General features: G+C 46.6%; 1 protein-coding gene across 1 annotated transcript in view; it reads left to right on the forward strand.

The window, feature by feature from the left end:
* The window catches only part of Kif19A (Kinesin family member 19A), a 123,810-nt gene extending 109,197 nt beyond the window's left edge, over nt 1-14,613 (forward strand). The window contains exons 17-23 of the mRNA XM_084604775.1: nt 69-107; nt 237-349; nt 1,721-1,842; nt 4,334-4,562; nt 7,939-8,186; nt 9,773-9,837; nt 13,234-14,613. Of these exons, the coding sequence (XP_084460901.1) occupies nt 69-107; nt 237-349; nt 1,721-1,842; nt 4,334-4,562; nt 7,939-8,186; nt 9,773-9,837; nt 13,234-13,394 (977 nt within the window). The 3' untranslated portion in view covers nt 13,395-14,613. The remainder of the gene's footprint in view (nt 1-68; nt 108-236; nt 350-1,720; nt 1,843-4,333; nt 4,563-7,938; nt 8,187-9,772; nt 9,838-13,233) is intronic.
* Nucleotides 14,614-15,118: the final 505 nt, after the last annotated feature.

Here is a 15,118-nt window from a genome sequence, read left to right on the forward strand (position 1 = left end):
CGGTTTTGTTAGTGGTTAAACACGGCAGATTTTTCAATGTTTTTCGTTTGTTTGTTTTACTCTGGCAGAACTGTCTTCCGGCATGCGACGGCGAAAAGCGAGAAATGGTAAGTGTCACCTCCGATTCGGCCGGAAATACTCCAAAGTAAACTTCTAGCCTGTTTTCTGAAATCTATCGGCTTGACCCTCACTATATATACATGTGTATGTTTTTTCATGTCGTTCACTTCGAGCAGCCCAAGCCACCAGAGAGCTGAACGAGTTGTACCGCATCTACCAGCAAGAGATACAGGACCTCAGCACCGGCCGTGACTCCGTCATGAAGCACCTCAACGTGAACCCTTACCGAGTGAGCATCCTCAGACTCTTCTCGGTCATGTTACAGAGTATAGTTTGGCCAGTTCGTCTTCTCGTTCTGGGATATGAAGAAGCAATAGTTTCGTCGCGCAGTATAGAGGTGTGATAATTGTAAGCTTCACTGCCTATCTTGTAGAATGCAATCTGAATGTAGCTTCGTCACTCACCTTGTAAGCTTGGTGAAGTTTAAACGAACACTATAGACAACAGAAGTTGACCTGCTTGTATTGGTAAAGTACCACGTTTCGATCATAAAGAGACCGCTCTCACCTAAAAATGATGCTCCGTAAGCTCAAAACGACTCCCCCCCCCCCCCCCCCCACACACACACACACACTCCCTTGAAGAAACGATATACAAGTGCCGCCATCGGTGACTGATTTCTCAAGTAAGACGCATTCGTCGACACCAATTTCTTTTAACGCGGATATCAGAAAGGCATGCTACATCACCATCGCTCGTCAAAACTGTGTCAATCCGCCCTTTTCGGAAAAGACATCGCCGGTTTGAATCTACTACCGGGATGATATCTAAATGTCATTTTCTCGGCGATACATGTGTCTTTTGCTGACGGACCGACGTCATCGCAGTCAGAAAGTGACAGAGGGTCAATTTCTGCTAAGTACAACTATTTGATAGAGCTGCCCTCAATGTATATTTATTTGTTTTATTTGCATGCAGGAAAAAATAGTGCTATAATGACGTTCAGAATCCTTGAAAGCTCACACAGCTGGAATTAAGATCAAAACACCAGAATCGATTCGCAGAATGAGCCTCTTTTCACTTAAGCGAGAAGTTCATTCGTGTATTTTAACAATTGTAGATCTGGGCCCGTACTCCGAGTTTGCGTCATTATCGAAGTGTCGCTATCTCACGTGACCTCGAGTCATCTGATTGATCGAAACGGCGGAACCGAGTGTTGCCACTACGGAACCGGAAGAGGTGGCAACATTATGTTACGGCGTTTCCACCAATCAGACGACTTGATGCCGAGGAGATAGCGACCCTTAGATAACGACGCAAACTCTGAGTACGGGCCCTGGTGCTGTAGCGAAGCAGTGAAGCCGGCACATTGCAGAGGCAGCTATGATGAACGCTCAAATGTCAACCGTCGTCGCATTAACTTCATGCTCAATTCCCCGCTGGTCGTGGCTGCCAGTAAGAAAGCCTCATGCCACCAAGTGCGGTTGCAGTTTGTCTAAGCCATGCTTTGCGCTATCACAAATTTCCAGGCATCTTGCGCACGAAACATGCAACTGTCGGTGGCAAAAGAAAAAAGCAAGCGTATTTTCACAATATTAGATCAGCAGTGGAGCGAAAGCAGTCTTCTTATGAAGCACGCTGAGCGCCTTGTTCACTGCAGCCCAACTCTGTGCTGGGCCTCCGTCCTCTGGGTTCGAGCGAGAGCATGTGGGACCTGAGCCACATGGAACCGCTTCGGGAGGAAGATGATCGCGCCGACCAGCAGGGCGCACCACTATCCAGGTTAGCCCTTCTCTTATTGGCCTCGCTTGCTATATATGTAGTTGAATTAGTGTAATAAGACAAATTGTTTCGCAGTGATAGGTTTTGAACGGCTTTCACTTGTGAGTGAGCTTCCAACGCACAGGTGAACGAGAAGCACGGAAAAGCCACCTCGTTTCTTCTAATCCGCTTATCGTGCGCCGCACCACATAACGCTGGCGGACACAGCGCGTGGCGCACCGATCATGGCGCCAGTTATGAGGAATGCAAGACTAATAAATAATACTAATAACTAATAATACTAAAAACTAATAAATTCGCCTGTTTACATTCGTTGTATATGGTCAATAAGTTGTGTTTATGTCTCTACAATCACATTTGAAATCAAAGCTCGTGGGACACGCGCCAAGCATATTCAAAATCCCGTGCCGCTTAGACGACATCTCGTCTGGTCGGGTAAATTCTTGACCCCAGTCACACGGTGCTTCTCCAAGGTCTTTATGGTGACCTTGGTCATCATAAAGACCTCCAAGGTCTTAGCATGATGAAATCTAAGACTTGACTAAATCTCATCTGCTCGGGTAAATTCGTGTCTAAGCTTTGACGAAATCTTGCCTGGTCGAGATTTTACATGGTGGTCCTTTCTTATTGGGCTCGTACTCTTCCGGTAAGCTCTACGTCATTCGTGATGTCACGGGTGATATAATTATATTCGCACCAGGCAGTGATTGACAGTCTGCCCAATGGCATTCTGACGTCCAGCGTGAAGTGTTATGGCATTACGTGTTACTTCACTCTTTTCTGTCCAACCAGCCTAGCGCATTATCATGGAGTCATGCGAGACGTCACTTCATTAAAACCGTTCACCGTTACTCACAGCATCTGGTGTGTCATGCCAGTGACAGAAATGCCACGTGGGCTGCAAACGAGATATTAACAGCTGTCGCTGTGAAGGTCCTGTTCTCATCTGCCGGGCCATGAAGGAAGTTATCCAGGTTGGCCAAGAATGTGCCCCGTGTGGCAATGTTGTGCGGGTGTATTGACCCCATTTGAGACTTCACGTGGCCACCCTAACAGGAATGTTTCTCATTGGATGCCTATTTCCTTCTCACAGGTGTGCCTAGAAAGAACAGAAAATGTATAAATTGGTCGGCTCCCTCTAGATCTGGCTTTGCAGCCGGTTCTTTCTTTGCGGAAACTATACGAAACATGGTCATAAAGAGTAACGGTGGAGATAGAAGAGAAAGGGCGAGTTTGTGACAAGAGTGCTATTCGTGAGTGTGTTCACAGCGCGAAACCAGATCTCGCATTTACCAAACATTTCGGAGGTTTATCCCAGTTAAATATAGTTTTCCAATCTTAAACTCTGTTAAGCACTGCAGATGTTTAACCCGACGTAAACCAGGCTAGACCGGGCGAAGTCACCCGCCGCGGTGACTCAGCACCAATTAAAAAACAAGCTGCAGTGACTCAGTGGTTAAGACACTCTTCTTTGAATCCGAGTACCCGGGTAACCCGACCGGTTCGTATCTGCTTCGCTCCGATGTTTCTTTTTTTTTTTCTTCTTCTCCTTCTTCTTTTTTAGCTAAATCACCACTAAATGGACAAAGCTTAGTTTGACCTAGCGAGGCTTTGAAGGCCTCGAACCAACGATCACTCGGAGGCCCCAGGTAGTGCTACGGACGAGGACGACAAAGAAGCAATGGCAGGAGCGCTCGCGCTAGGCCCGCTCCGGCGGCTCAAGTTCAAGCGCGCAAATGAATGACCTTGAGAGTTACAGTGCGAATGGTAGAGCTACGCTCTAAAGAAATGTACCACTGGGTTTTGTAACTATCTGGTTCGCAAAATGATTGACACAGTAATGATGTCGCGCACGACTACCATGTACTGAACGAACAGAAAAAGCTGTAGTGCCAGTTTAGTAAGTGGGAAACTTCATGGCTGATGAAACTCGCCCGCGCTTTGAAGTAATGTCTCCGGTTAGAGTTCGATTGAACAAGTGAAGGTCATAGAGTGGAAAAAGCTAGGAATTTTGTAGATGAGATTTGTAGCTGTGACGAAGTCTCGGGGCAACGTTCTTTTCGTTCTGAGTGTTCTTATGATGGTGCGTTCCTACACTAGAGGCAAATGGCCGAGAATGGGACGACGACAACGCGAAACAGGCTGATACAGCTGTTGCTCTAATGCCGTGCAAAGAACCTATAGTGAAGCAATGAAGTGTTACAAGACCGAACGTAGCTGGATGCTGCGGATGGTCGGGTACGCAGACGTGACGCGAAAGTTTGCGTGGATAGGCTGGCTGCAGCTGCTTAAGGACAGGGTCAATCGGAATCCACTGACAAATCCTGCGGTGGACGCAGTTTGAACGGCGATCATCGCTCAAGGTGCAGGTGAAAAGCCTCGCAAGGTGTTCGATCATTAACAAGCCGAGGCCTTTTTCACTGGTCAAGCTGTGAAGCGCAGACGGCGCATCGCTGACCGCTGCGCCCCGCTGTGCCGGCCCCTCTTCCAGTCAGAGCGACAACATGGCGGACAGGAGACACGCGGCTGTTCGCGCTCACGGAGACGCCGGAAGAGGAGGAAGAGGAGGAGGAGAAAGAGATGGAGGAGGAGCACCCCGTAGCACCCGCCATGGCCAGCACCAAGGCTTCAACGGGGGCGGCGGTAGCAGCAGCAGCGACACCATCTCGGAGCCCCAGACGCCCGGAAGTAGTCTGCTGTCACACCTGCCTCCCGTGGAGGTATGCTGTATAGCGGCCTATTCTCCCACAAGTCCTTGGCGCAGAGTATCCACATTTTTGTGTATTAAGGGGAAACGTCCAACCTTGCCCAGAAATTTGACAATTTCTTTAGTGAAGTGTTTCTGAACCTAATATTTTCACGTGTTCTTTAAACCTTTTCAAGAAATGGCCGTAGGCGCTGCCATATTGGATGCCGGGCTATGCTCGTAGCACAGGGAAAGCAAAAAATTACCCCCCCCCCTCCCCCCAAACCCGCCCCACAGCACAGTCAAACCGGTTGCTCCGGGGCTCGTGAAAAGATATTTAGCATCACAATAGCAATGAGTATATGCACAGATCTTCCCTCGTCAGGCTAATTATACTTTTTGTCATTAATTTTTAAAACAGCGCCACATTGGATTTCTATGGCAGTCTAGCTGACACACTTTTTGTCAACTTAAGGCAAAATTTAGAAGCAAAACATGTACACATCGGAAACTTCAGTCAGTTCTGTCAATATGTACGCAAAAGTGATTTTCAGTATTCTGCAATTGCTTCACGGTTACTTAAAAACGCACCTCAGTGGTTTTTTTTTTTTGCGCGAAGTGTTGATTACTCTTCAGCATTGTACAAATTTCAGCACCAAAATTTCGCTACGCATCTAAAGCTTGCAAATGCGTTCATAAAAATTATCTTGCAATTGTCCACAATTACCTCACAGTTATTTTCCAAACCCAAACCAACGGTTTTTAAAGACAGTTTTAGCTACCCGCTGCCAACGCAGAAAAAACATTAAAAGCCAATTTTCGCCACGCATCGGCATCATACACCATTCTCATCAACAAGCACATGACAGTATGCACATGAAGGATATCTTAAGATATCCTTCCTTCCTTTTTTTTTTTCAATTAAATAATTCCCCAGAATCCTGGCATGGTGCAGAAGTTCTTAGTTAAAAAAAAAACTTTACTATTATCACTTATCTGAGCGCCGATTACAAATCACAGAATCTGCACTGTTGAAGCGAAACTCGCCCTGGTCCGCTCATCGATTCCGGAACCGTTGCCTTCTCGTTTTTACTTTGTAGTCGTGTGACTCCGTGCAGGTGGAAGCTAACAAGTATTTATTCCCTTATATATCTTTCAAAACCTTGCTTCTATCGAGATCTCCGTGTTCCTAGTTGGAGAGGCTTTTATTGTGCTCCTGGCGCTCACTGTATTATCTACACCCCTTCGCAACAAAAAAAAAAAGAAAAAAAAAAAGACGGGTATTCCGAGACGCGCCTGCCTCTTTCCAATGGAGAAACAAGTGTCGTTTATCACAAAGAAATCGACGGACGCCACTATATTTGGCATTGCGTTGGACACAGTCCTGCTAACGTCAGCGCGTAAAAATGTAAAAAATGAAAAGGGTTGCGACTCTCCTGCGCTCTCTTCCCGCACTCCAAAAGTCCGATGTTTACCCGCATCATGCTAGCCGCCTTCAATGACATGGAACCCTTACAAAGCCACTTCATTTGATTCATCTGCTCAGATAATAAACTATATATACTACCGTCGCAGAATAAAAAGAACGCGTCGAGTTCAAGATAACTTGTCATGTCGCAAACTAGCGCGATTGACACTAGCTCTCCCCTAAACACTAACGTCATCTGATGCTTACATTACGGTTTCTTTCAGTCACTCGTAAAGGTTCTTCCACGTCGCGATCACCTATTCGAAGTCAGAGTATTCCATATCCTAGTTCTCACCGCCGCGGTGGCGCAGTGCTTAAGATGCCCGACTACTGTGCCGGAGTACCCGTGTTCGAACCACGACCGGCTTTATTAGGTCGTGGTTCGAACCCGACCGCCGGCGGCTGCGTTTCGATGGAGGCGAAACGGAGTACGGAGTGGCGTCCGTGTGCTGTGCGATGTCAGTGCACATTAAAGAACCCCAGGTGGTCGAAATTTCCGAAGCCCTCCACTACGGCGTCTCTCATAGCCTGAGTCGCTTTGGGACGTTAAGCCCTACAAACCAAACCAATCCATATCCATGCCAATGCCGCCTTTCATTTTGAGTATTTAGCGGTATATTGAGTAATTAAATAAGAATGCTTGCATATTTCAAGGCAATTATTTTCGAACTGTTATAAACGCATGCGCAAAAGCTCGCCTACTACATCGTCGAAACTCGAGCTAGAGGCACAGGCCAGGGATTCAGCAGACTCGCATCGAAATCCACCAGAATGGTTCGGTGCGGTGTGTCTCTGTACCGCCTGGCATACACACTAAAATAGCCCCGTGGCATCTGGTGTGTATGCCAGACCAGTGTGGCAGTGTCCACGTGGATTCTCAAACTTGAAATATGCAAAATTTTGAAGCTGCAGCGCATGGAAGAATGCATACTCTCTCAATATTACCACAATAGTCGGTACATAGACTTCCGTTTTTGCGTCTGACGATACCCCTTGATATCATGAGCATCTGGTGTGTATGCCAGACCAGTGTGGCAGTGTCCACGTGGATTCTCAAACTTGAAATATGCAAAATTTTGAAGCTGCAGCGCATGGAAAAATGCATACTCTCTCAATATTACCACAATAGTCGGTACATAGACTTCCGTTTTTGCGTCTGACGATACCCCTTGATATCATGAGCATCTGGTGTGTATGCCAGACCAGTGTGGCAGTGTCCACGTGGATTCTCAAACTTGAAATATGCAAAATTTTGAAGCTGCAGCGCATGGAAGAATGCATACTCTCTCAATATTACCACAATAGTCGGTACATAGACTTCCGTTTTTGCGTCTGACGATACCCCTTGATATCATGAGCAGGACAAAGCTGCAATGATTGTCACGTCGATGCATCTACTCAAGCTGCAGAGGGGTGCAGAGCTGTAGAGCTAACAGCCAAGGAAATATTATGTGGTGAGATGTACGAACCTTTTCACGACAAACTAAACAATGTGTGTGTGTGTGTGTGTGTGTGTGTGTGTGTGTGTGTGTGTGTGTGTGTGTGTGTGTGTGTGTGTGTGTGTGTGTGTGTGTGTGTGTGTGTGTGTGTGTGTGTGTGTGTGTGTGTGTGTGTGTGTGTGTGTGTGTGTGTGTGTGTGTGTGTGTGTGTGTGTGTGTGTGTGTGTGTGTGTGTGTGTGTGTGTGTGTGTGTGTGTGTGTGTGTGTGTGTGTGTGTGTGTGCGTGTGTGTGTGTGTGTAGGGGGTGGGGGGGGGGTTACTGAGAAGTAGCTGCGCGTCTCAACTCAGTCCATTTTTATGAACAGGCGTTGGAAGGGGTTCTCACTGCTCGATTTTGATGCGGCGGTCATTGACATTTTTGTGAGAAGGCGTACGACGCTGTAAAGGCCTCCCTGCGTTAAACGAAGAGCCCCAGCATAAGCGGACCTTTTTTGCGGGCGCAGTTGACCAACTACGTCAGCCACCGCGATGACATCGAGGCGAGCACGCGTCGCATCTCGAGCCTGGCCGCCCAAAGGCGCTTCCTGCGCACTGCCGAGCGCTCTCGCAGCCAGTGGACGGAGAACCCCGCGGAGCCGGGCACGCCGCAGGTGCGCCGGTATGTGGGCGCCAACTCGCTGTCGCCCTCGGGGCTGGCCAACGGCGGCGCCTCGTCCGCGCTGGACCGCCGAATGCTGCACCCGGCCTACAGGTCAGAAGCCGAGCTCTGTCAGAGTCGATCATGCACATTGCCAAATGCACATTTCTGGGCACGGCCATTAGAGAGATTTAGCTTACCGTAATCCGCGATCCGCCACCGTGACCCTCTACCGCGCGTGGGCGGGGCGCACAAGCTGATTGGTCCCGACGCGGCAGGTCTATGTGCCGACATCAAGTATGTGGCGCCATCTATCGGCGTCAAGGGGATCTGGGCATGCGCAGTGGAAAGCACGGTGGCGGATCACGGTAGCGGATCGCGGATCACGGTAAGCTAAATCTCTCTAATTTGCCACGTAGTGGACCGTGGGAGCAGCGTTCTTATGATTCTGCGTGAGCAGTCCGCGCATCTACAGTCAAAACCAGTGAGAAAGTGATCCCGTTAGGGTTAGCCTACTCTGGCGGAATGCCCTGGTGATTTTCAAATTTGAATGAAGGCCGAAAGAAATTCTTGAGCGTATAGCTGGCCCATCGGTTCATCCGCCTTTATTGGAGAGTAAGTGATCACCGCAGCTGAGAAGAATTCGTTACAATGTTGATCATGATCACCTTCATACTGATTTTGACGCTGCCTGCAAAAATAAAATAAAAATCGGTGATTTGTTGATTGGTCCAAAACTTCCAGAGCAACTTTAGTCGCGACTGTTTCACCACGCATGGCTCTTACAGAAACTGCTCAGCAGGGCCGCTCGAATCAGTATTATAATTGAGAAAATAAAGAAGATAGCTTATAACCATAACGATTAAAGTGTTATCATGTGAGCAACGCAAGCAGAATTTTGGGGATATGGAGTTCTTATAAAAAAAGTAATTATAAGAAAATCGGCATGCGCACCGCATGATTTTCAGTTGTTTATTTCAGTACTTCCTGTGCGGTTTCCACACGATGAGAATGCAGTCATACGTAGTTCTTGTGGGGTCTGATCTATGAAATACGGATAGTAATACATAGCGGAAAATAACAGCGCGAACAACGGAAAGACGAATCGAAAAACGGACACCGCAAGCGGACGCGTCTAGGTGTGTTGTCCGTTTAGTTCGATAGATTTGCATATATTTATTGTCAGCCGCAGAGTGGGTCAGAGAAATAACTCAAGTTACCGACATTCTAGTGGAAATTAAGAAGAAGAAATGGGCATGGGCAGGACATGTAGTGCGAAGAGAGGATAACCGATGGTCGCTTAGGGTAACAAACTGGATTCCAAAGAAAGGAAAGCGTAGCAGGGGGCGACAGAAAGTTAGGTGGGCGGATGAGGTTAGAAGTTCGCAGGGGTCAAGTAGATGCAGCTAGCACAGAACCGGGTTATGTGGAGAAATATGGGAGAGACCTTCGCCCTGCAGTGGGTATAGTCAGGCTGATGATGATGATGATGATGATGATGATGATGATGATGATGATGATGATGATGATGATGATGATGATGCAGAAGAAACATTCGGGACTAATACGAAAGTCCATAAAGGCATAGAGAATGCATACGGAATGGTGACAAATGTCATGTGGAACATTTTATTGCACAGAGCAGTTAGGAAAAGGTGTACGAACGGAATAAGTTCAAAACGGTTTGTGTTCCTTTTCAGGAGGGACTCCCTTGAGTCACTTCCCCATTTAGAGGACAGCTACCGAAGATCTCAGAGGAAGAAAGGTAAGACTTGTGTGTTGCGTTCATCTGTACCCGCTGTCTAGACCAGCTTAATTTTGTAGCTTGAGCCCCTGAATTGCATAACCACACTGAAACTGGTCAGTTTTCACTGACGAATAGCACATTATGCTGTTTTCGCAACGTCCGGCAATGACAACCTTGTCAGTCATCCTTGGGTACATACTCCAGGTCAATAAGATGAGTAAAAATATCCCACCGCCTGATGAAATTTGCAGTTGTTTCCCAATGAAATAAACTTTTTTTTTACTACCGGTGTGCAAATTTTCGAAAATTTCAAATACTGAATCGAATATTCTTCTACGTGATTACTCGAACGAAACAAATAGTGTACGTTCAAAATTGTTCGAAACGAATCAGATGTGTCCTTAGATATGTCATCAGCTTGAGGTTCTAGAGATGCTCACTATGTTTTTCTCCGACGACTATTGCAGAAACAGGGTTCATATACGAATGCCAAGCACAGTCCCCGTCAAAAGTACATAGCCCAAGTGGTTTGTTTCCGAGTCCTGTACGTGTCAAGTTTTGCATCTTAGGCTGCTATAAACTCCCTAAAGGGGAAGAGCCTCGTTTCTCCGGCCAATCTTTGAATTGAAATATGTGGATCCCCGCTAAAAAGTTTGGAAGCAAACCTCTTGGACTCCATAGTTTTGAGAGGATTTGCACTATCCCGTCTCGACCCGTAAGCGCGCTATGAAGGTTCAGCACCGTACCGCGGTCCATTCGTGTGACGACGCGCATGGTGCTATACAAGACTTCACAAAGACTGTACGACGTGGCGTGGCTCAGACAAATTAAGCAAGCTTTGCCTTGATACCTGACCTCAATGGCCATGACTCATGTGTAACTCTCTGCCTCTCGTTTGATGTCGTGAGGTGCATTATCATTTAACAGCCGAGGATTTAACTCCATAGGTAATGAAGCTGCACCGCAGCGCCCTCACTGGCACTTCAATGCTTTGCAGGATCGCTCACATTGTACGACTGTTCAAAAAAATAGCAAACAATAGCACAAATGCGCGATTAGTATTCGATTCGTTTATATCACTGTTCGATTAGTATTCTATTCGGTTGTGGGCCTACGCTATTCGTATTCGCTTCGGTTTAGAAACGGTACTATTCGCACATCTTTGTTAGTAATGTGTTGCTTCTGCATCATTGGAAGGCGTCGATTACTTTCGTTTGAGAAACGTATTCGTAAATGCTGCGCGCATATAATACTCTGGTTATTGGGTATTTTATTGTCAGTGGGGACGAAAATTACTTTATTAATTAAATACTAAAGGAAGTAGCAAAGTTAAAATTACCTTGTTAACAGTGAGTAGCAATCGGGTGTTTTAATGATTTCATTCTGTGTTTCGTCGAAGATGATGCAGTCACTTGTTCACATATTGACACCTCCTTATAGCACGAGCACACCATATCAGGACAAGCGAAAGTATTCAGGTGCACTGGAGCACATGGCACGCACGCAGCATTTCAACGTCTCTCTCGGTAGCTGCGAGCAGTCGCTTATCTGTCGTTTATCCACGTTGTGTTTTGAATAACTTGCTCTATTACAAACAAAGTATAACAGCAATATGTTGTAAAAGAGTGCGGTAGTCCAGCTGATGACAAGCGAGCACTATTGTCCACAAATGACATGTTTCGCTCATGAAAGAGAAAGGCATCTTTGGAGACGTTGTGTACATTACAGCAGTGAATTACTGTTGTTTGCCAATACGCAACTTCACGTTAAATCAGGATGCGAAATTCTGCCGTGAGATTTTCTTTTGTTTTTTAGGAAAGCATAACCGATTCGCTGCAATTCACATCTCCCATAATTCCAACTCCTGTAATGACGAGAGACACTGACCACTAGGACTACCTCTTGTAGGTTTCCCTGGATGGTGTCTTCTGGTACGTTCCAGAACAATGTCTTGTGGGGTTGTCCGGGCACTATGCCATTTGCGCCTTCAAACATGCAAAGCTCTCGTAAAATATTTTGGAAAAGGAAGCCTTATGCCTTCCCATACGTATTCTATATCTGTTAACTGCTAATTTCGACGTCCCATAACTCCTGATAAAAGCAATCCTTTTGCCGAACGTGTACAGTTTGGGCACACGGAAAATCTTAAGAGCGTAACAGGGATAGCCGATTGAAGCAGATCTGCCTGGTCGCATAACATCAGGGTAATGCAAGGCATGTCTGCCTGTTTCACTGGAAGCACTCTAATTCCTTCCGTTCGATAGGAGTCGTCTCTTGTCCAGCGCAACCTTACTGGCAGTATTTTTAAAAATAGGACTGGCAGTCCCACACGATATGCACTTTGTCTTGGTGCAGCCTTTTGCTGTACGTGTTGCACAAATTGAAGCTCGCCTAACCTAATCATGGGCCAAATGTTTGACGAGCTTGTTCACACCTATGACGGCGCTTATTGGCCAATGCGCGTGGCGTGGTGAATTGGGTGTTCCATGTAAACAGCCAGTTTCCCTGCACAAGCTGTTTTGAGGTGATACAACATAGGTCAACTTCTTTAGAGGTTCTCCAGGATGCATCCATGACCATTATCTTCGGCCTTTTCTCGGAACATCTGGAATAGGCCGCCGGAATATCTAGAGTAGAGTAGCCAAGAGGCTGAACGACTTGACCAGATGCACGCCATCGTCGGCATAGCTTGTCGTAACCAAGCATTCCTACATTCATCTATTAGCAGATGGAAACGTCATCCAGGTTAGCTGTCGTGTAAAAACTTTCAAGAGTGCGCCCATTGTGGCTTTGTGATTGAAGTGGCGCTGCTGATCTATAGGCCCTAAGGAATACAGCGGAAGGGCTAGTGTAGCTGTTGACCTGATCACAAAGCGTTCAAAAGCCACCGCCTTGTCGACACTAGGCAATATAATGTACGACGCTTCTGGGGTGCGACGCTTCCCATGCTCTACCCACAGCTTCAACACCACACTCCAGGACGTCTTGAAAGGGTTGCCGTTCCTTCATAGCAAAGAATTAGAGCAAAAACTCTGGGTTGTGCGAGTGGTTTATTTGGTTCCCGTATAAACAGCGTAGTGAATTCGGCGCATGACTAAGATGGGGCGAGGTTTGTACCTTTCTCGACGGAGCGCAGTTCTAGTGCGACAGAGTAAATCAATTTATCAAGCGATCTCTTGCTGGCAGCTACAGAGACAGATGGACAAATGTTTCTTGCTGCAGGTGTTGACCAGTGTGTGCCTGTGTCTCTTTTCTCCCTTTCTCTCTTCGGTGTGCTTCCAGAGCAAGAGTCGTGTAGCATTCAGTAGACACGGGCGTGGTCTCTCCTCGAGGACCCGTGGCGACAAAAACCCGTCTCGCCGGTGGCTGGCAGCTCTCCCTTCTGTGTGTGTCTGCCTGTGTTTCCACCTCTAGATGCTCTGATGCTCCGTTCCCGTGTCCTGAGAACTGTGGGCAGCAGCAGGTCTCTGCCGGCCAGGACCACGACAGCCACCATCCGGCGTCATCAAAACCACCACGCCCATCATGGTGGCATCACACTACAGGATGTGCTTCGTTTCTACGTGGAACGCTGAACTTTAATAATGCGGACACCACCAGAGGAGTCAACGGGGAGTGTATATTTACACCCTTGACGAGTGCTGTTGTCAAAGATTGTAAAAACCGGCCTCTTTGACCGAATTCAAAGCGACCTGAGGGACGTGTCGTTGGGCACTCCACGAGACGATTACGAAGTCCATGGGTCGTCATACGGGTCAAAGCAAGCGTAAGGATACGTTGTCGATTAATCAAAGTGTGAGACATTCCCCACAGGAGAGTGATTAAGGGGTACCCTCAGCTCTATATATGAATTGAGGTGCTCTATATATGAATTGTGTATATCGACATCTGGTGAGAAGCGTTACTTTACAGAACGCACCGAACTGTATTTCGACGAGAACTTGCGAAAATGTGGGATCATATATAGTTTTGTCGAGTTTTTTGTAACACAAAAAAACGCACGCACAGCATGCACAAGGTGTACATAACCGCCTCTATTTGAGTTTGACCCAGCAGAATGGCCGCTACAATGCCTATAATGAGTGTTAGTAATGTATGGTCCAACAAGTGTAATTAAAAACACCTAAACCTTAATTCGCTTCTTTGGCTCAGTGAATTCCACTGCCAAGGAAGAAAAAACAACGCATTATGTCAAAACGCGGGCTCTTAATATACCGAGGCAAATAAATGTTATGCGCAAGATCATCCTTGCGGGTGTCCTATCCGCACACGTTGTATAGATTGGCACTGCAGGCAGTGATTCAGGGCTTTGTAATGCATGGTGATGTGCCTGCACTGTCGTCAACGTCTGCTTGTGTAGAATGCGTTGCACACGAAAATGTAAAAAATCCTTAACGCTGTATCGCTGACTTTTTCACAAGCTGCGCAACACCACCAGCAACTGCGGTTTTAACGTTTATTCCACGCGGTTTCTACAGCCACTGTGAATACATAAGGATACAAACGCTTATTGGCGCATATTATACAAATTCGCGGACGTTGCAGCGACTTTAGACCGCTGAAAAAGCGTTAAGACGAGTTCGTACGATAAACGTACGTTCAGTAATTTCGCTTAGTGGGTTGCAAGTTTTTTTTATTCATTCAATGGCGATGTTTAAAAATGTTACTTTCAACTGAAAGTATGAAATGTCACATCTGCGCTGGAGTTCGTAAACATTTTAAATAGTATCCACACCAGCGGTGTGATAGCCCACCCTGGTGTGGACTATTCCTTTTGGAAAGGAATTATGGTGCCCGGACTTACTTTCGGAAATGCGGTTTTGTGCCTAAAATCAGAGGTACAGTCGACATTAGAAACAAATCAGAGATCCGTTGGACGATTAGCACTAGGTGCCCACGGCAAAACTACAAATGAGGCGGTACAGGGAGATATGGGCTGGGCATCTTTCGAAGTACGGGAAGCTCAGAGTAAAATATTATATGAGGAACGCCTGAGGAAATTGGACAGTAACAGATGGGCAGTTGAAGTATTTAAATACCTGTACCTAAAAAGCGTTGACTCACAATGGAGGAAAAGAATTAGGAAACTAACTAGTAAGTACGCTAGTAACAAGGACGGAGAAATGAAGAGCATTAAGCAACAGGTGAAAAACACAGAAGGTAAAAATTGGATAAATTCGATGGAAAAGAAACAGAGTGTGGAATTATACCGAAAGTGGAAAATGCAGATCAGGAAGGAAGATTTCTTTGATAACTCAAGAGGCAGTGCCCTACTTTTTGAAGCTAGATCAGGGTGCCT

The sequence above is a fragment of the Amblyomma maculatum genome, chromosome 5, assembly GCF_055883805.1.
Source record: "Amblyomma maculatum isolate TAMU_Amacu chromosome 5, ASM5588380v1, whole genome shotgun sequence".
NCBI lineage: Eukaryota > Metazoa > Arthropoda > Arachnida > Ixodida > Ixodidae > Amblyomma > Amblyomma maculatum.